Here is a 20,773-nt window from a genome sequence, read left to right as displayed (position 1 = left end):
CTATAGAGCTGCAAAGAAAATACGCTTGGTACATCTTAATGTTCTTAAAAAATGTTGATACAACTACACTGTGCTATTTCCTTAATATCTTTGCTAATGTATTCGACGCAGTTCAAGTGTAAGTTTAACATGATGGTAACAGTGTTCACAAACCACACCCATGTTATCTTGAGACGTTCACTTCAATAGAAAATGACAATTACACTTAAACGTATGTTGTTGTACTCTAGAGCTGCAAAGAAAACACGTTTGGTACATTCTTAATGTTCTTAATACATGTTGCTAGAACTAATACACTGTATCGTTGTTTCCTAAATACCTGTGGCTGTGCTAATGTATTCGACACAGGTTTAGTGTCATTTTAACTTAATTTCACATGGTAACAGCTTTCACAAGCTACAGCAGCGCTGCTCAGACCGATCGTGAATGACATCAAAGTACCGCGAGAGCGATTCGAAAGCTCTCTTATAGCTCTCACGAGTCGCGGTACTTTGATGTCATTCACCGATCGGTCTGCGCATCTAACGTGTTTTAAAGCTTCATAGCTCGCATCTGACCCATAGACTGTATAAAAACAGATCTGACCCCAATATCTCCATCTGACGAATCTCCTGGAAATCGACGTAAAATAGCTCACGTGCATGCGCACGTCCTCAATCGATCCATTACACCGACATACCGTCATCCCAACGTTTTATTTTTTCAGTAATGAACGACTGCCTCGTCCCCTTAAAAATACCAAAACCTATGTAAAACCAACCAGCAGACAAGTCTGACTAGATGTGGAGACCAGCAAACCAGCTTAGACTGGTTAAAGGAAAAGGAAAACTGTCAACTGTGGCAGTTGCGTCTTGTCGGTCACTGTTCTCAGAATGGAACTGTGTTTGATGATGTAACTTTATTACCATGATATTTTCCCAAAAATGGCAAGTAAAAAAAAAAACTCAGTTCTGAACGAGCTGTGTTCATGCAAACTATTGTAAACTGCCATCACACATTTAATATGACGAGTTGCTATAAAAGAATCTAAACATCCTATTGGCAGGATAAATGTTTTATTAATAGTTAATAATAAATTCAACTATTAACTATCAACTATATCACAATGTGAAAGAAAGCGACAGATACAGAGATCTAAACATAAAGTTTGACCACTGAACACCTGTCAGGGCCCATATCAGATTGTTTCCTGGTATTGTAATCTCATCCTGGAAAGAAACATCCTTTCCTTGTCCTGTCCAGTTTCCTGCATTGCCATGATTCTGTATTGCTGAAAAACGCCTTGCTGTATTTGTTTATTTTATTTTTTTTTTTTTATGTATGTTGAAGCAAGACCGAAGAGGTAAGTGTTCATGCCCTGATATAGATTATAAAGAACAGGGATATTTTATCATGAACATACTGAGGTTATCAGGGGGAAAAAAGACAGCAAGTGTTCATATCAAAATCATTATTTTAAAACCGTGGAATACAAATAAATGGCACATTATCAAAAGCATCATCTTTCATGCTTCCCTCGAGACCCAACTGATTGACACTGACAAAAATGTACAGTACAGTGCAAACAAAAGCAATGGCAATATTGAAATATCAGAGACGGTGTCCCATTACAGTACTGAAGATATACGAAATATCAAGGAATGTTATAGCACTTGAATCTCATTTTAACATAAAGTCATTTTGGACATAATTTCTGTGCAGCTGTCATCTGAGGACTAATTAAGAAAGTAGGTCTTTTGACATATAGACACAAATCAATATATAAAATAAAAACAGACACACAATACGTTCTTGCCCTTGACCAGCAAAAGTTCCCAAGCTCTTCATGTCAGATTTTCGTGCATAAAATGTGTCTTTCTGACAGATTGATGCTTAGTGTCTGGGGCATTTCTCTTCAGCTGGATGGTGATGTTATTAGTATGATGGCAGCTCAGTTTGACGACGTCACACAATTAGAGAGTCTCTGCTTAGATGAGTGGTCTGTTAAAAAACACCAAGAGCCACACATTAGACACCCATTATCATGATGCGTTTGCAGATGCGTTGTTAGTGTGCCAGTGTATTGCAGTGATGCCATTTATGATACATTCAGGCAAACAGAACAAAAACACATAAAACCTGCCTGAGAAATCAACGTTTTGATCATTCAAAGCGGACTTTCATTTACATACATTCTTGTAAAGAATAAGATTTACATTTCAGCATACAAAAAATAACATACTGTACAGTTAAAATTATTTAGAGTCCCTCTTTGGAAAACAAATGACATAGTACTGTACACTGCTGTTCAAAAGTTTGGGGTCAGTATGATCTTATGCTCACCAAGGCTGCATTTATTTGATCAAAAAGACTGTAAAAACAGTAATATTGTGAAATGCTATTACAATTAAAAATAATTGTTATCAAAATTGGAATATATTTTAAAATGCAATTTATTCCAGTGAGGGCAAAGATGAATTTTCAGGAGCCATTACTCCAGTCTTCAGTGTTAACACAGTTGTGCTGCTTAATATTTATGAAAATAAAAAAAAATCTGGATTAGAGAAAACAGCATTTATTTGAAATATAAATCTTTTGTAACATAAATGTCTTTACTGTTACTTTACATCAGTTTAATGCATACTTGCTCAATAAATATATTAATTTATTTTAAAAAATGTGTACTGAGCCCAAACTTTTGAACAGCAAGTCTGAGGAGGAAAAAGGAAATTCAATCTAACATATAAAACATATATATAAAAAAAGGTCGCTTCAAAATAAACATAATTTTACCATTCAGTCTAGTAGCTCCCTACATTTTGAAACTGTAAGAACAAGTTTTAATTTTAAAAATTATTTTTGCCCTTTATGCCACATTTATTGCAGGAATTGGGATTGAGAGATGTTGCTAGCTGGATTTGACCTTATATAACCCAAAAGGCCACAGGTCAGAGAAGAGCATTATTTCTGAAACTAATGATTCTTCGAAATTTCAGACTATGTAAACATGAATGAATCATACATACTGTAGTTGGTGAGCTGAGATGCGTTTTGACAAGATACAGCTTGTTTTCAAGGATTTTGCTCTTTACCATTTGAGACTGTATTTTTCATATTAATGGAATCTCAATCGTCTCTTCTTTTAAGGCTTGAAGGAAGTTTGGTCCACCCTTCAATGTACAGAAACCAGGGCAGATGATTATAAGTAACTCACCAGTTTCCTGGGATTGTCCCTGTCCTCCCTGCGCTCATGTAACGTATGGGACAGTCCATGGGCTGGACGTGTGTATGAAAAAGGCCGCATGGCAGGAACAGTAGTCCTGTACCGTTCCCTCCCTATATGCTCTTCAGTTCTAAACCTCTGCGCCTCCCTTTCAGAGTACGGAGGTAAAGAATCATCCTCCTCGGGGCGGTTGCTAGGTGACCTGCTATTGTAACAGTCACTGCTCTTCTTGGAACTGCCTTTTGAGGGTGTGTCACTGTCATCATCAGCCCTCCCACCTCGCTCTCCGTGGCCCCTAACCTTGCGCTCCAGCAGAGTGTTCAGGTAGGTATCATCATAAGACCTCTGACGAGCGAGGTAACGCTCACTGTCGGCAGTGTTGCGCCTTTTTGGTGGGGAAGGTGGTGAGCCTCGACGACACCAGTTGTCGTCATCATCATCATGAGAATACCGTGGCCCATCTCGGTATGACGTGGGGTGGTCCCGTGACCTTGGACCCATTTCAAAGTCTCGCTGAGGTCCACGAAAGTCACCTTTCTGACGATCGCGTGGACCGTATGACATAGCAAACTCTTCCAGCTCATCTTGTGACCCTGTGCGCCCCCTAGCATCAAAGGCTTTGCGGGGCAGGTGTTCAGAACGACAGTTCCATCTGCACAAACCGTCATGATATTATTAGTGCACACTAAAAGTTCAAAAATGTGGGGTTAGAAAGGTTTTTTAAATGTTTTTGAAAGAAGTCTCTTAAGCTCATCAAGGCTGCATTTATTTGATCAAAAATACAGTAAAAAAGTAATATTATGAAATACTGTTACAATTTAAAATAACTGTTTTCTATTTTAATATATTTTAAATGTAATTTATTTCTGTGATGTTAAATCTGAATTTTCAGATCCTTCAGAAATCATTCTAATATGCTGATTTGGTGCTCAAGAAACAATTCTCTCTTGTGTCTTCAGTTTGAAAACCCCTTTCCTAAATAATTAGATCATGCACACACACACTCAGATTGTACCTGTTGTTATGCTCATCCAGAGAGTGATTGCTCTGATAATGTGAGGGCCGAAGCCCGTGACCAATCGATGCTGTTTGGATACGCGGCTCTTCCATTTGGTCACTGATGGGTGGTAGTGCCTTCCTCTGGACCTGCCGATAGGTCTGCCTGAAGTCTATGTCACCATCATGCAGAGAGCTCAATTCTGATAGGCTGCCAGCTGCTGACACAATGACATCATTATGGACTTTCTGGACATTTTCCCATTCTTTATAATAACACCAATGTAAATAAGAATTCTGTTGTCATTGTAATATGCAGCAGAAAATTTATCTATGGCAGAAATTCTGAACTTGGTTAGAATATTATGAATTGTTTGACATGATCAAGAAGCATGCACAATCACAGATGTATTTTCATCTAAAAATGAAAAATCTGTCATCAACAATGTGACTTTCAGTGTATGGACAAAAACGACTGAAACATCTTTTAAGATATCATCTTTTGTGTTCCAAGAAAGATAAAAAATACAGGTTTGGAATGACATGAAGGTAAATGATGACCGAATTTTAATTATTTGAGAATGAACTATCCCTTTAAGTTTTTAATGTAAAAACTTGTGCCTTTTAATGTAAAAGGCAGGTCAATTGCGGAAGGGTTTAGAATTTAGATGATAATGATGATGATGAAATAAATTAGACAAGCCATCAGGTGTCACTTGACCATTGGTAAATAGATTTTCACTAACTCAACTTAACGCAAATTCAGCTATTCTTTTTTATACAGACTAATTCAGTGTACAGAAACATGCTGACTGCATACAGGCTTACATGGATGACTGCCCCCCTTGGTAGGGTGGAACTGCTCCAGGTCCCTCTCTTCGTAGTACACAACCTTCATAGAATCCTGACCCTGACTGGCCTGGAGTCGATAGCCACTGCGCACTGTGGACATACACACATGACCTGTGTGTTTCTACTGTGTCCATGTTACCACACATACAGCGCATCATTTAAGGTTTAAATTATGTTTACCCCATAATGTTTGCCGCTCAGCTGAGGGCAAAATGTTTTACTTCTTGATACACACATTTTGAAACCATTCACCATCTTCATAAACAACACACAACTGCTTCCTTCACAATGCTAGCAAGCTTGTTCCACTGTCAGTTTCTTTAAAACTTCAATTAACATTCTATTTCCAAATATTTGACTACTGTCATTAGCTCATGTTCACATACTCAAATACAGCAAGCACTCTCGTCTCATCTAACCACAATTCCTTTAAACATTTTAAATACCCTGGACAGCCTAAGATGAAAGTTACAGTGCAGCTGAAGATGATGTTAGTTGAGTTTGTTTTGAGTTAGATGATGCAGACTTGCTTCAGTTATATGCAGTTGTTCAATGCAAATGCAGATTCACTAGACAGACATCGGACTGTTGTATTGTCACTTACCTCCAGCTATATTGTTTTCTACTGAACGAGACACTGTAGTCAACTTGGGATCAATGATGGATGGTGCGGCTGGTGGAACTACAGGAACCAAAGGAACACCAGGATGGTAGTATGGTTGATACATGGCAATCTGAGGAGGTTGGCCGCTCTTTGCCATCTTCCCTGCTTCATATACTTTGAAGGCAAATGGGAATGTTTTTTTTCAGGTTGTGAATACGGGCAGTGTGTGTAGTATGTATGTGTTTGTGTACTCACAGTGTTTTGGACAGCAACATGTATCAGGACAGCAGCAGCAGCGTACATAACAACAACAGGAGTGAGGGCAACATTGGCACCAGCAGATCCCAACCAACAACAGGAAGAGAACACTACCAAGGACGACAACTCCTACAAATACCCACTCTAAAGGGGAGACAAAAAAAGACTCATCAGGAAACATGGTTTCCGTGGCAAAAGCAGATCCTGAAGAAAGTGCTGTCCTGAAATCATTTTTGCCCACAGGATATGAAGTCTCTGTTCATGACCAACCACAAGGGAGAGCATGAATGATGCAGAATCTCTTATCTGGACACTCTAAGGGCCTAATGATGGATTTCCTCTGGGTGTGGTGTTAAAATTCCAACAGTATACATTGCAGACCTCTTATTTAACACAAATACACTTCATTCTCAAGAATGTTCATAATTATATGCCTCTGAGTACTTGTAATGAACAGAACATAACCAAATTACTTGAAAGTTGGAATAATTGTTTTCAAATTTACACGATAATACCAGGACTGAGTATCAAAAGAAAAAAAATCCCAATTTGATTTCAGATTTGATAATTAAGTTCTAATATTCTTTTGCTATATTTACACACACACACACACACACACACACAGTAATGCAATATATATATATAAAATAAAGTGCATTACTGAAAGTGAAACTGAAGAACTACTCTGACATATCCATCAAAATGATTCAACTGGTAACCCCTTCAACGGAGTTCATGAGTCTTTTAAATGGTTCATTAAAAAAGACCGGCTCATAAGTGTAATTTGTCCATGCATTCTGTGGCATGTTTTTGATTCACTAAAGAGAACCACTTTATTAGAGTCATTTGTTGGTGAATCAGACTACACTGGTCACACTGCATGTTTTTGCTTGCAGCTTGCAAAGACAACTCAATGGAAATGCATTTTTTCCCCCTGCTATTATTTTGTGATACACTGCCTTTTTTTATCACATTCGATTTAGACTGCAAAGACAGGTAAAATATGACTTCTTTTACTGCGCAGTGCAGGAAACACTGGCACATCATCGATTCTGAGGTTGGAAGAAGCAATCTCAAGATCAGAAAACCTGTATTTTTACCCAACCTAACATAATAATATGTAAAACAATGAAAGTAAGAAGTGTTACTTTTTTATTTACCTTTTTGTTGCCATCAAATATAGTTGAAAACCTTTATTAATTATAATTTGGTGGTGTAAAGATCTCCACAGTGAATGCACGTGTGACAGCGTGTCTGCTCTGCAAGCGAGCTGCGTGATACGATGCAGCAAAACTATCACTCCCATTATAATCGGTTAAGCTGTCTTTAACGCAAGTGGCTTAAAACTAAAAATAAAAAAAGGCAAGAAATACTGCTAGCATTCTGGAAGAGAGAAAGCCTCAGCAGAGGGTGAGATGTAAAAGTAACTAATGTGTTACTTTCCATAAAAAGTAACAATCATGTGATCAATTACCGTCACACGCTTGAGGTATTCGGCCAATCACAATGCACTGGATAGCTGGCCAATCACAGCACACCTCGCTTTTTCAGACCGATGAGCTTTGTAAAAATCGACGCGTTTCAGAAAGGCAGGGCATAGAGGAGAAACAATAATGTACAGTATGTGGAAAATAATGTGTTTTTTGAACCTTAAACCGCATAAACACATTTCATTACACCAAATACACAAAATAATGTTCTTTTTAGCAGCATCATATCACCCCTTTAATGTTATGCAGTAGCCTATATTTAATGTGCAGTAATGTTATACAACATCAATCACTGATGTCCTGTAATTTTGAATTATCTTTTTTTTTTCAGAGGGAACAGATCATATTGGAGCATTTTGGAGTTTGCTGATTGCAGCAGAAGATGAAGCAGGTGAACTGAAAAGGACCTGTGTGAGAGCACCCACTGAAAAGGACAGGGGGAGAGAGAGGTATGGCAGGCGTACCTGGCATAATCTCCAAATCAAACTCAGGCAGGATGTCATCCAGCACACCTGTCCTACCTGGAGGAGGGAGAAGATCAGACATAAACAGCAGAAGTGGGCAGCAGGTGAAAGTTCAAAGTTTAGGGTCGTGGGTAAATGCTTAAATGCTTGTGTGTGTTATTATGAAAAAGTTACCTTGTTAGTGGCTGTGGATTAATTAAGTTTAAGATGAAAGCTGTTATGAAAACTTGATTTGTTGTTTTAAACATGATTGGCCTTTTTGTTTTGTTTTGTTGTAAATCAAATGCAAAAGTATAAAACAAAGTCTGCATACAGTACCAGTAAAAAGCTCTGGACACACTTCACTGAATTTATGTTTCTTGTCATAGTTAAATACTTGAAATTAGTTTTGCAGGCATGAGTGGATAACAATTTTGGTCACTACATTCCTATACTAAAAATATTAATAATAAAAAAGGCATAGGTGTGTCCAAACATTTGATTGGTAATGTGCTTAGGTGTGTGTGTGTATGTTTGCAGTCAATGACAGATACCAAGAAAAGGGTGAAAGGTCAAACTTGTCTCTGGATAAATAACTAATTTTAGACCAAAGGTGTTTTTCTGTAGCATTTTGGTATATAACATAACATTATTTGTGTGACTATGCAACATGTGCTTGCAAATGTTCAAAGTAACATATGAACATTTAAAGTCAAAAGTAATTGAAATAAAAAAGAAATAAAGTAAATAAGAATGTTAAAAATAAACCTTCCATGTCCAAACTTCAAGCTTTACATAAACATTTTGATGCATGTATCATTTATATATTTTTAAATTATATAATTATACTAAAATATTTACAAATACAAAAGATGCAAACAGTACACTAGTGAAAAATGAATATACTAAAATGTATTTGAAATACATTTATTTCATGCTAAGTATACTACAAATACATTTACATATTTAGGTGCTTAATAAATATACCCTGCAATTGTACTTTTAGTATACTTAAAGTCTGCTAAATTGGAACAACTAATTTTGTATTTAATGCACTGTAATTGTGTGCAATTCAAGGTCAAGGGGACAATTCGGTTCACAGCCAGCAGTAAACCATATACAATAACAAAACAAGCACCCACCACCACAATACACAATTTAAAGCAACAACAACAATGACTTCCATAAATAATTTACATAAAGTAATTTAAAAGACCGATGGCATTTAAAAAAAAAATCTATTAGTCCTACATAAATGCAGATAATATCTACGAGTAGAAGGAAGCAACTTAAAAACATTCTGCAAGGGATGACTGGTGTAACAATGAGTCTGCAGAGTGAGGATCCATTTGCAGTTTATTTGACAACAGAACAATAAAGACAAACAGCCGTAAAGGCAAGATGAGGGCGCAAACAGTACAGGCTAAGATCAGGACAGACGGCATAGAATCACAGTCCAATAAACAGATACGGGTCAGGGCAGGCGGCAGAGAATCCAGAAACGAGAAACAGTCCAGGTCACAACAGAATGAACAATCCACAATGAAGCGATGATCACCTAAGCAAATCAAGACTTCACAAGGATGTGTGTGTGTGGTGTGCTTATATGGAGTGAGTGTAATGACTAGCAGGTGTGTGTGTGTGTGTGCAATCAGTCCCAGGTGTGTGAGCTATTGGGAATTGGAGTCCGAACGAGAATCAGTCAATACTCTGGTGAGGGTTCCCTCTGATGGTGCGGAGGAGGCGGTACGGGAGCCTCACTTGTGACAGCTGGGATCATTCATAATTAACTCAGCCTTCTTCAAAGTCCTAGCTTTATACAAGTCATTCAAGTCATTAAAAGTGGTACCAACAATCTTACCACACACTTTAACAATACCCTGTAATCTATTTCTGTTTTTAAGGTTAAGTGACCCATACCAGCATACAAATGAAACAGTAACGACAGATTCAATGAAACAAGTATAAAACATTTTCATAAAAGTACTGTCCACATTAAAACTACAGAGCTTCCGCAGATAAAACAAACGCTGGTGGGCTTTCTTACACACAGCATCCACATGAGCCTCAAAAGTCACCTTTTCATCTATTACAGTACCAAGGTATTTAAATTGATGTACAACCTCAACAACATGATCATTAATAACTACAGGAGAGATGACTGTAGGATTCTTCCTAAAAAGTTTTGAATACATTGATGTCCAAAAAGGACAAATTGCACCGATCAATAAAATCTGCCATTACAGAACCATGATCAAGACCCTCACTATGAGGGACACAATCACTGAATCATCTGCAAACTTGATGATATGACGCCTCTCTACACTGTAAAAAGTGAACATGTGCAGTTGTTGCTTTAAGGGCGTATTTCTATCTGATTCTACCAATAAATACTAGTTTTGTTGTTGTAACCTACTTCAATCATGGTTTATGTTACATAAAACAAGAAAATGCTGTTTTAACTTAAGTGCTTTACGTTGACGAAACACAACTTCCAATAAAGCTCAGAATAAACACATTGAAAACACGCACATCTGCTCCATGTTGATTGGTGAATTTAGCTTCAATGAAAAATTGTGATTTGGGGTTATTATACACTTTATGTTGCAGCAAAGTGAAAATCCAACTGACAGCGCTACTCTTCAGCACAACGGTAACAACATTCAATAACAGAAACTCCTCTAAATGTCCAACATAACTGAACATAACATTAACATAAACTACCAACATTTTCCCCAGAAATTTTTATAAATTTGCCTGTACCATGCATGGTCAAAAGCTCATCCTTCACAATCCTCTCAAATGTTTTCATAATCAGAGAGGTAAGTGCTACTGGCCTGTACTCAAACATTTTGGTACATTATTCTTAGGCACAGGTACAATAATAGATTCCTTCCAAAGATGAGGAACCTTATGAAGGTGCAATGACATACTAAACATAAAACAAAAAATATCTGCCAATTGTTCTGCACAATTTTTAATAATACTTTTCCTCTCTCTTACACCCCGGAAAAGTTTTAAGACTATATCCATATCAACCTTCACACTGTTCTGTTCAAAAGACACATTTTTAAAAAAGCCAATTCCTGACTAAAATTATGAATATTAAAATTATTATAAAAAACATTCAAATCATTGGTGAGATCACGATCAAGCTTCCCGTCAAAAGAAATATGACATTTTTTAGAATGCATCCCCATCATGTACTTCACCCCCCTCCCATACAAAAAGTGAATTTCCAGTGCTAAGCATATACTCCACTTTATGCTTGTAATTAAGCCTTGCCAGTTTAAGTTCCTTTTTAACTTGTTTTTGTAATACCTTATACTGAGTCACATCACCATGATTAAAACAAATATTTCTCTGAAATATTTGTGTTTTTTACAGATTTAGTGACCCACAGTTTATTATTTGGATAAATGCAAATGTATTTCTTGGGGATAACAAGATCCTCACAAAAAGTAATATAAGCTGACACAGTCTCTGTGAGTTCATCTAAATCAGCACAAGCATTTATAAACACCTCCCAACAGCTAAAACAGCCCTGGAGACAATTAATAGGTTCCTTCTACCACACCGGAACTAAACGACATTCCAGCCTAGTTTTCTTTAGGATTTGTATAACGGAACCAGGTACACAACATTATGATCAGACGTACCAAGGAGAACAAAATGATTTATATGCTCCCTTTACAGATCCATAACAAAGATCCAAACATTTCATATGAAGTGTAAAACAGGTTACATACTGATAAAAACCATACACGTACTTCCCCATTTTGCAATGATTAAAATCACCCATAATGATGCAAATCTAACTAAAGATATACTTAAGTATATCTGATTGTGCTAAAGTGGAACTATTGCAAGCAGGGCTATTGTAAAGTTTAATTATAATTGTTTTATATCAGTAAGTCTCGAGCGATATATGTCAGTAAGTAAATATATTAATAGATTTGAACTATACTTAGTAAATAAATGACAGTAATGACACGTTGACATGTTGCTGGTTGCCAGGGCTTATGCTAATGTAGATGAGTGCATTCGTTCAGTATTTATATCTGGCCCAAGCACAGATCAGGTTCACTAATGTGCACGAATGAAGAGAGTGAGAAAGAGATGAAGAAGAGGGGGCTTCAGCAGAGGAATATGGGGGACTAATTAATCACACAGCCTCATTAACCACCCTGAAAGGGGTGCAAGGGTACGTCATCACCATGGAGACAATGCTGGTATTGTTTGGAATTAAAAGGTGTCCCAGAGCACTGTCCAATTACATTTCAACAAACATCTTCCCTGAGAGACAAATGAAGGGGTGGCTTTAGATGTACAGTCTATTTTACACTGAGCGTACTTTGTCAATGACTGGCATGCCGCCAAAAATAAAGAGCATTCTCACTGCCTAAACTGGCCTTAGTGTTTAGCTTAGGATCCAAAATTTTTGTCTGTACGCAATTCCTAGTGCAACAAGTGTGCAGAAGACAGAATCTTATCTGTTAAAATTAGCATGAAATGAAAAGTCATCCTATATGTTTTCTAAATAGAACAATTCATTCATGCATATGTTTTGTTTTTGTTTTTTAATTTTGACATTTAGAAATGAACTGAATGAGACTGAATAAAAGATCAGTCACTCCTTCCAATTCGTTGTGACTTTGTAAACACATTCAAATTTTACAGGCCTTCACAAAATACCACAAGTCTTTAAACTGAATGAGAGGGTGCCATAAACATAACTGCCCACTGTCAGAGCAGATTTATCCCTGAGTGACAGGAAGTGCTGAGCTGGCAGACAGGAAGAGGAATAATATCCATCTCCTCTACTCCTCGGTTACAGTCATTAAACCAACCGTAACCTGAGAGTAAAGGGGGCCTCGTGAAGAGAGGTAGAGACGTAAAGAGAGAGACAGGCGGAGATATAGGGAAGGCAAGCTGTGTAGTGTAGACTGCAAGTTATTATCAGACTTAAAGGGGTAGTTCAACCAAGCAACTGTATGTTCGTAAATATATCACTGTTGTAATTACAGTCTATAGCTGTACAAGTGCATTTGTTGCTCTCTTAATTTAAAGCAATCCGCCAATTTGGCAGAATTTCATACCCTCTCAACAAACTATATACTCCCACAACAGACGTTTGAGGGGAAGCATGAAAAAGAAACAGAAGGCATTCACCTTATTAGAAGGCAGTGTATCATCAGAGTGAATGGAAACTTATATTTCAAGGTAAAAAAAACTTACAGTTGCTCTTAAGGTTTAGAATAATAACCTACTTATTTCCACAGTGATTGGTTGTCTTACCTAAGAAAATGTGGTCACCAGCTTGGTAAGACAACAATTTGCTAAAAAGTGGGTTATTATTCTAAAGAGTTGAGTTTTGTTTGATGTTCTGATTTTACTGTAATAATTGTATTAATTAATTTTACTGAATTCTGAATATAGTATTGTAAGAAATTACTGTTAAATACTGTTCATTTTTACAGTGCAATCCCTGATCCTAAATAATAATAGTGTTGCTTTCCTAGGCATCCACCACTAACAATCAAGAGCTAAACTGCAAGTAAAACATGACTACACAGCACGTTTGATGAAATAGGGAGTGTCTGGTTCAAAGTCAAACTTTTAACCACTAAATACTCCAGATTACACTCTCCACTTCATAAACCAATTAAATCTTGATTACTCAGAGGGCAGTGCCTTCCTCCACTTCTTAGTGCCTACATAACACTCTCGTTGATCCTCCAGTGTAAGTTCTAACCCTCTCATGTTTTTTTTTTCTTTTCACCTCACAGCACTGTTCTACAGGCCCTGGCATCCCCTGGCCCCTGAAACCCCCTTCGTTCCCATGGAAACGGCTTAAGAAGTGGCTTATATTGCTCACATCGATAACGGTCAGTTATTTACTCTTTGTCTGGCATGACTTTGACTGACTTTGTTTTGTCCAGCTGGCACAGAAATAACTTATGCTGTTAGGGTCAGTCCCACAGCACCAAACATATTGTTTCTCTCCACAGTGATCCTGTCCAGGACGTGTAAAATATGTGAGGTTCTCCTGATCTGCCAGGGGACACAAATGAACAATAGTGTCTCTCATTAAGGATCTGAGCCCTGTCGAGAGGCATGCGCTGTACGGTTGTCGTCATGGTAGCGCTTGTAAGTGCACTCAGGAATTCAGACTGGGATTGGCATTAACAATCATTTAGACACAATAACCAAGCATGCACACACAAAAGTAAACATTTTTGGAGAACAAGGTCCATTTCTTTATAGGAAACTCTGTAAATAACCACAAATATTGAGAGTCCCTAAAGCACAGCATTCACTGACACTTTTTCAAGCATTTTTAACAGTTCAGACTTTTCTAAAACCGTGTTATACAGACATCAACTGACTTTTTTGTACTGTTGATTTAGTTTTTGAGAGGGATATGCACTCATGAGACTCACCCTGCACCAGTAGCTCCACCTGGCCTTCATTTTTCCCTTCCAGGTCATCAGAAATGATCACCTTACAGAAATACACACCGCTGTCGCCCCACTGCAGCTGTCCAATGTGAAGATCTGCTTCTGAAAAGGCCGGAAAATATTTGCTGATAACACAAGCTGTTTAATTGTAGGGAAGTAAATGTCTCATTTTAATATTTTTATTTAGTTTTTTGGTTTCCACAGTAACATAAAAACATATTAGCTGTCAGTTGCGCAATTTACTTTTAGAACTTAACGTTTTGAATCAGTAGGAACAAGACATCATTCATCCTCATTATCTTTCTTTAATATTTTGTCAGAAAAATCGTAGTCTTTGTTGGAGAGGTGACTGGAGGAGGGAGAGCTTTGATGGCTAAAGTCAGAGGAGAGGGTGTTTGCGTTTGATAAGGAAGGCTGTGGGGGTGTTTTGTGAGACCTTTATGAGGTCCAGCCCCCTGACCATTGTGCGACCTAGAAAAAACAGCCCTATTTAAGGAACAGGAAAACACAGCACAATCGGCTGGGTTTCCTAAGGGGGAGATGGATTATGCACAAGATTGCAGACTTGAGAATAGAGCGGGCTCAAAATTGAATAATATAACAAGATGATTTTATTACACAGTGGCTCCAAGAAATATTTGGACCATTAAGCCACAGTTAAATGTCATTTATGAATGCCATTGCATTAAAAAGAAATATTAAATAGGTAGCAGCCATCTGCAAACAAACTATGCAAGACATTTTCTCAGAACTGATGTCATTTCACAATTACTTTTAACCAACTGAATCCCAGTATTTGTGGCTGTATGAATTAGTTCCCCTCAAGTTCACAAAGCAGGATACCCAGGGCTCGGTTTACACCTATCGCCATTTCTAGCCACTGGGGGACCATAGGCAGGCTAGGGGAACTCATATTAATGTTAAAAAACCTCATAAAGTGAAATTTTCATGCCATGGGACCTTTAACCAACTGAATCCCAGTATTTGTGGCTGTATGAATTAGTTCCCCTCAAGTTCACACAGGTGCACAAGTTGAGTAACCACAGGTATATATATTTGAAATATATTACATTTTGTGATCAAATAAATGCAGTCGCTGTAAGCATAGTTTCCCAACCCAAAGTTCTGAATGGTACTGTAAATTTGACACCCAAAATGTCTCCAAATATTGTCTTTTTAAAATAAATTCCACTTAGTTTGTTTGTTTTTTCTAATGCAATTAAATGTATATATTTTTAAGTGTAGCTTAGATCCATATTTGATCTATATTTTGAACAGTGTTGCTACATGAATTTATCTAATCTCGATGTTATTAAATTGACTATTAGGCTGCCAACTTGTTGACCTTTTTACAGTTTTGTGTTTGAGACTAACCTATTGAATTGACTAGTTAATAAATAACCATGGAAGTCCACGTTGTGAGTCATTAAGTTTGGAATTTCACTTTCCAGCTTACTAATGTTGTCATTTTGTGCAACTAATTGATCTGTAAACACTGAAAGGTTTATAAGGTTATGATCAAATTCAATTTTCTGCCTCATATTTGATTGAACTTTGCCTTGAATCAAGCTAAACCTCTTCAAAAACAACAAACAAACAATAATTCAGTTATAAGACAGCAGAAAAACATTACTGTTAATGATGGAGATGTCTCTTCCTTTGTAGTGCTCTGCTAATGTCATGGAAGATCCCTGTGCTGAAGCCACTATGCGGACTGTGCGGCTGTTGTCAGAGCAGTCCAGATGAGACGTGTCTCCCAGATCAGATACATGGACTCCCAGGGACTCAGGAAATGTGAAGGAATCCCGAGTACGGTCTGTACAGTAGGACTTGTACCACCACTGCACCACGGCGGTTTGAGAGGAGTGGGTGGTGTAATGACACGGAAGAACGATGGAGCTGAACAGCATAACAAACTTCTTCTCATCTTTTACAATCACCTGTACACCATTACAACTTTGCACTGTGCCAAAAAGAGAGAAAGAGATTGAGAAAAAAAACAGTAAATATTACTGAATGACAGTAACACAATTACACTTAAGGCTGGAATACACTACACAAGTCGACACTAGTTTACGAAAGTCAGAGCCAGTCTGCAGATTTTCCCAGAAACCTGTGAGTATGATATGCACAGACTTTAATTTATTAGCTTCTGACTGTGTCTCTATCCAGTTGGAGGATATCACATATTGTTTTCATTTGTCATGCATCTCCTAGTAACGAGGCATGAGTTTGTTGTGTTTAGAACAGATTGAAAAGTCTGTGATCCTCAGTCGTTTAGTGTATGATGGCTAGTTTATCTCTGTAACAATTTATAAGGTCGGCAAGTGTATGATCGCTAGCGTTTTAAAATCTGTTAAAGTCATGTAGTGTTTTCTAGCCCTTATGTAGAGCACCAGACAGGAAGCTGAGATATGCAGAATTTGCAAAAGCTATATTTGTATAGCAAATTCATAATGGCTTTTATAAAACCGTTAAGACAGTTAGAATTAAGAAAAAAAATATTATTCTGCAATATATATATATTGCAACCCAGTTAACAAAGTTTGTGACATCTAAATACAGTGTGGAACCCTCTGTTTTGTGCGATGTTATTTTCCAGCAAGTAAAAAATATAAAAAAATACAGACAAAAACTATGTCAGAGCTCTGCAAATATTAGTTTTTAGTAACTGATAAACTTATATTTGTTTTGTGACAACTTGGGTAACATTACTGAAGGTTGAGCTTGACAATTTGTGTAAAACATTGAGAAACTTTTAATTATTGATATTAATTCATTCATTTTTTCAATAAAATGCTTTACTTGGTTTCCTCTCATACTGTAGATGTACAGTAATGTTATTCACTTGGTGTCACAATTATAATGATTGTGTACGTTTTTGGCCATTAAAATTAGCTGACCATTATAAAAGTTTTGAATTTACTATTTCAACAGATTATGTCAAAATTATGACACTTTTCATTTCAGTTGTTGGAAAAAAATAACCATATTAAAGGGGTCATATGATGTTGCTAAAAAGAACATTATTTTGTGTATTTGGTGTAATGTCCTCCATAAAATGCGTTGCACACATTTGAATATTTGGGTTGAACTGTTCTGGAACAGTGTTGTAAATACACCCAGGTGAAAAAGACGTAGTATTAAATGTATTAAAAACATATTTGAAATTCAAGTAGTATGTTTATAATACATTTGTATTCCCAACATGCTTATTTGAAGTGCAATAAAAATATATTGAATTGCATTTTAATATATTTCTAAAAAGTATACTAGAAGTACTCCACAACATGGTGGCGGCAGCAACAATACTACAGCAAGTATAAAAGTTATGTCTTCTTTCTTTGCGTGAACATTTGGGTGGTGTTATGCAAATCTTCCCACATCGTGACGTAGACATGTGGGGGCATGTTTAAACCAGGCGTTTTAAAAGGGAGTGGACCAGTCTTAACTTTTATAAAGAATATCTCTTTGGGTTTGAGACTTTAGTCTTTGCAACTTTAGGGATCTTATCTATTTACGAACAGCTTGTAACACTCCAAAGAGAAAGGAAAACTTGAAATAGCATCATATGACCCCTTTAAGTGTTTGACATTGGGTGTGTTTAAAACAAGCTACTTTTTTGTAGGTTATGCTTGTTGTAGGATAATACATATTAGTACTTTAAAAGCATTACATTTTACTAGTACCTTTTGAAAGGGTGACAGTTGTGCTCCTTCGTGTCTGAGAGTTATCAAAAAAGAAAATGTTATTGTGCCTCTAATGGTTATAAAGTAGACAAATTAGACAAAACTGTATCATTTTCATAGAATTCAGGTGAACGGCAAACACACTCATGAGCATAGAGAGTAATGCAAATTCCAAGATACAGTGTGCTTTCAGCAGCAACAGTAATGACTACTGACCTGTTCATGATTAGTATTATGGTGTTTAAGTGTAATGGTACGTTTCATAGTGTCAGAGACAGGCATGTGCTCATTACCAAAAGCCCTTTCTCAGTCTAGGCCAAAAAAAAAAAAAAGATTTTGCTTAGTGCCTCTTTTCGAGAATGCTTAATCACACCATTCCAAAGGGAATTCACTTTATCAGCTAGAGATTACAAGGTGAGATGATAGATGACCTGAAAACAAATGCCTAAAAACATCTGGATCCAGTCAGTCAGCAATTGAGTGTGTGTATGTGTGTGTGTGTGTGTGTGTTTCTAAGCATGAAAGAGTGTATTTGTCCAGCCATGTTGGGAGATTATGGAACAGAAAGCTGGACAAAATCAGAGAAGCACCCGAGAGGAGGATCTGCTGATGTGGAAAACACAGAGTGAGAAAGAAAGAAAGAAGTGTGAGTAAAGAAAGTTCAATTCCATGCTATGCAGGGGGTGCAGAGAGGCGGGGGCTGTCATTTTTTGGAGAGACGTCACCATCTCTGACTGTCTGAGTGGGATGGTGAAACCGAAATATTCTGAGAAAACTCTTACAACAGATCAAGTTGAGTACAAGTAGGGAGGAGGTCTCTCACACAGAGATACTCTAATTCTTGTCAAAGGGTGGAGCACACTGCATAAAAATATACAACAGCCAGTCACCACAGATGTTTGGATGAGATCTTTACTCATTCATTGTTGACCTAGAGGAAATGGAGCAACTTCCTGAGCATTTTCCAGATGTACTTTAGAATGATCGTGTTGCTGAGGGGAATACAGGCGAGAATTCTAGAATACATTCATTAATGCTCCGTTCAGGGTAGATGGGGTCCTCCTTTTGTCCTCTCTGTTTGACTCATTGTTTGGCATTATGGTGAACCCCCACCCACTAAGGCTCAGTGCAGGAGGGGGATGTTGAGGTCCCACCAATAAGATACACTCGTTGATTCGGTCATCCATGAACACCCAATTAGGTTAAAGAGATTTAAACCAAGCCTTTAGTAGAAGACAACTTTATCTGATTATATGTGTTAATGAATTGCTGATGCTAACTAAACTATTACAGGGAGGCGTTACATAATATTGAAAATAGTATTCAGCTCTTTACCAATTCAAAACAACTTTTTCCTACAATATTTATACAAATTCACACGTTCTCTTCACTGAGAGGGATTTTTTAAAAGTGTAGTTTTAGTTCACAGAGTTGGCCACTGAAATGCTCATAAAACAACCATCATATATTGTATTGTTGCATCCACCCATCCAAGAACTGATACAATGCAGCTGCACTCCCTGACACACATTTCAACAGCACTTCCTACAATTCTCTCCCACAATTAAACTTTGGGATGTTAAATAGTTTAAATGTTTGTCTATGCCCTATAATTAAAGAGTTGTGAAGTCCCTTTTATACATTACACATATGCAGGCATTTTATAATAATCATTAATAAAGATGAATAAATTATGTTGAACAGAAATACAAATTGATTTAAATCAGTAATAATTTTAATAACTTGAAACTTGTAAAAGGTTTTTATGTAACAGACTAATTTAACAATAAAAAGTGTAAAAAGGAGATTTTATTTAATTTTTAAAAAATGTGTAAATTGTAAATGCATTGTCAGTTTTAAATGAAAATGGATAATAGTAAAATCCGTCACAAGGACCCGTGATCAATCTAAAAATAAAGCCGAGCTCAAGGTTTTCTAAGCTCTCAACCTGTTGCTTTAGCTGTTTTAGTTTTCTATATTTCTATGTCGCGACCAAATAGAATAGTGATTAATAACTCACGTGAAAATAGTATATATAGAATCCAGAATCCGTGTAACAAAACCATGATCCAGTTTAGTGCGGTTTAGTATATAGGTATGTAGTCCATCTTCTCCCGGACTGTTATTCGCTTCATCTCTGTCTGCTGCGCTGCTCAGAATGAGCGGACTGTACCACTTTACTGAAGGGGGGAAGCAACTGTGAAAATTGAAAACTAAAAACTAAAATATAAAAAGGTGCTAAACGGCTGTTTGAAAATAAAAACCGAGTGCATTTTTGCACTAATTGAAATGGATATCAAATAAATATGAGAAACTACTTTATATAATAGACACTGAAACAGTCTCCCAATTTTCTAAAGTGGATGCGTCTGTCAGAAAAATACTGCAATATATTGCATTAAATGTAAAGAAAAAAATAGATAATTTAAGGAGACTTCAAGTGTGAGTTGAAACCATTATTATGTGTTTATTATGTATTATGTCTTTGCTGTTGTTCCAAAGACATTTTATTGGAGGGAAAATAAATGAAACATGGTTAGTTTACTTTTAATTGAGTAATTAAGTAGGTCTATTTTAAAGCTGCAGTCCATAACTTTTTTTGGTTAAAAATGATCCGAAATCAATATTTGAGCAAGTACATAACCAGCCAGTGTTCAAAACTATCGCCTTACTTTAGCCCGATTCACAATGGTTATCTTATAATAATGATTTCTAATTTGAGTGGTACAGGTAGGTTTTCGCGGGAAATTCGAGCATGGCACTGCGTCATTACGTCAC

At 36.9% G+C, this 20,773-nt stretch overlaps 1 protein-coding gene across 3 annotated transcripts; it reads right to left on the bottom strand.

The window, feature by feature from the left end:
• Positions 1-1,045: 1,045 nt before the first annotated feature.
• LOC107756772 (immunoglobulin-like domain-containing receptor 2) lies at positions 1,046-20,137 on the bottom strand. 3 transcript variants are annotated; one of them, XM_016574015.1, is made up of 10 exons: positions 20,016-20,137; positions 15,940-16,269; positions 14,289-14,408; positions 7,867-7,923; positions 5,910-6,056; positions 5,655-5,828; positions 5,027-5,140; positions 4,218-4,416; positions 3,194-3,854; positions 1,046-1,980 (listed from the first exon to the last, which is right to left on the bottom strand). In XM_016574015.1, the coding sequence occupies exons 1-10, from the start codon at positions 20,059-20,061 to the stop codon at positions 1,945-1,947; spliced, it is 1,884 nt and encodes a 627-aa protein (XP_016429501.1). In that variant the 5' UTR covers positions 20,062-20,137; the 3' UTR covers positions 1,046-1,944. The 3 variants fall into 3 exon arrangements, with proteins under 3 accessions (XP_016429501.1, XP_016429502.1, XP_016429503.1); XM_016574016.1 differs by lacking the exon at positions 5,027-5,140 and having other exon boundaries at positions 4,218-4,419; XM_016574017.1 differs by lacking the exon at positions 5,027-5,140.
• Between the last annotated feature and the right edge of the window lie 636 nt (positions 20,138-20,773).

The sequence above is a fragment of the Sinocyclocheilus rhinocerous genome, unplaced genomic scaffold (genome assembly GCF_001515625.1).
Source record: "Sinocyclocheilus rhinocerous isolate Xijiao unplaced genomic scaffold, SAMN03320098_v1.1 scaffold382, whole genome shotgun sequence".
Taxonomy (NCBI): domain Eukaryota; kingdom Metazoa; phylum Chordata; class Actinopteri; order Cypriniformes; family Cyprinidae; genus Sinocyclocheilus; species Sinocyclocheilus rhinocerous.
Note: the sequence above shows the minus strand (reverse complement) of the source record. Positions and strands in the feature narration are given on the sequence as shown.

What these genes read in the sequence shown, in the direction of transcription:
- LOC107756772 (XM_016574015.1), bottom strand. Translation starts at nt 20,061, where the DNA reads ATGGTTTTGTTACACGGATTCTGGATTCTATATATACTATTTTCAC. An exon ending in GGTGGAGCTACTGGTGCAGG is followed by an intron (nt 7,924 to 14,288) that starts GTGAGTCTCATG and finishes TCCCTCCTCCAG; the next exon opens with GTAGGACAGGTGTGCTGGAT. An exon ending in ATGTTGCTGTCCAAAACACT is followed by an intron (nt 5,829 to 5,909) that starts GTGAGTACACAA and finishes TTGCCTTCAAAG; the next exon opens with TATATGAAGCAGGGAAGATG.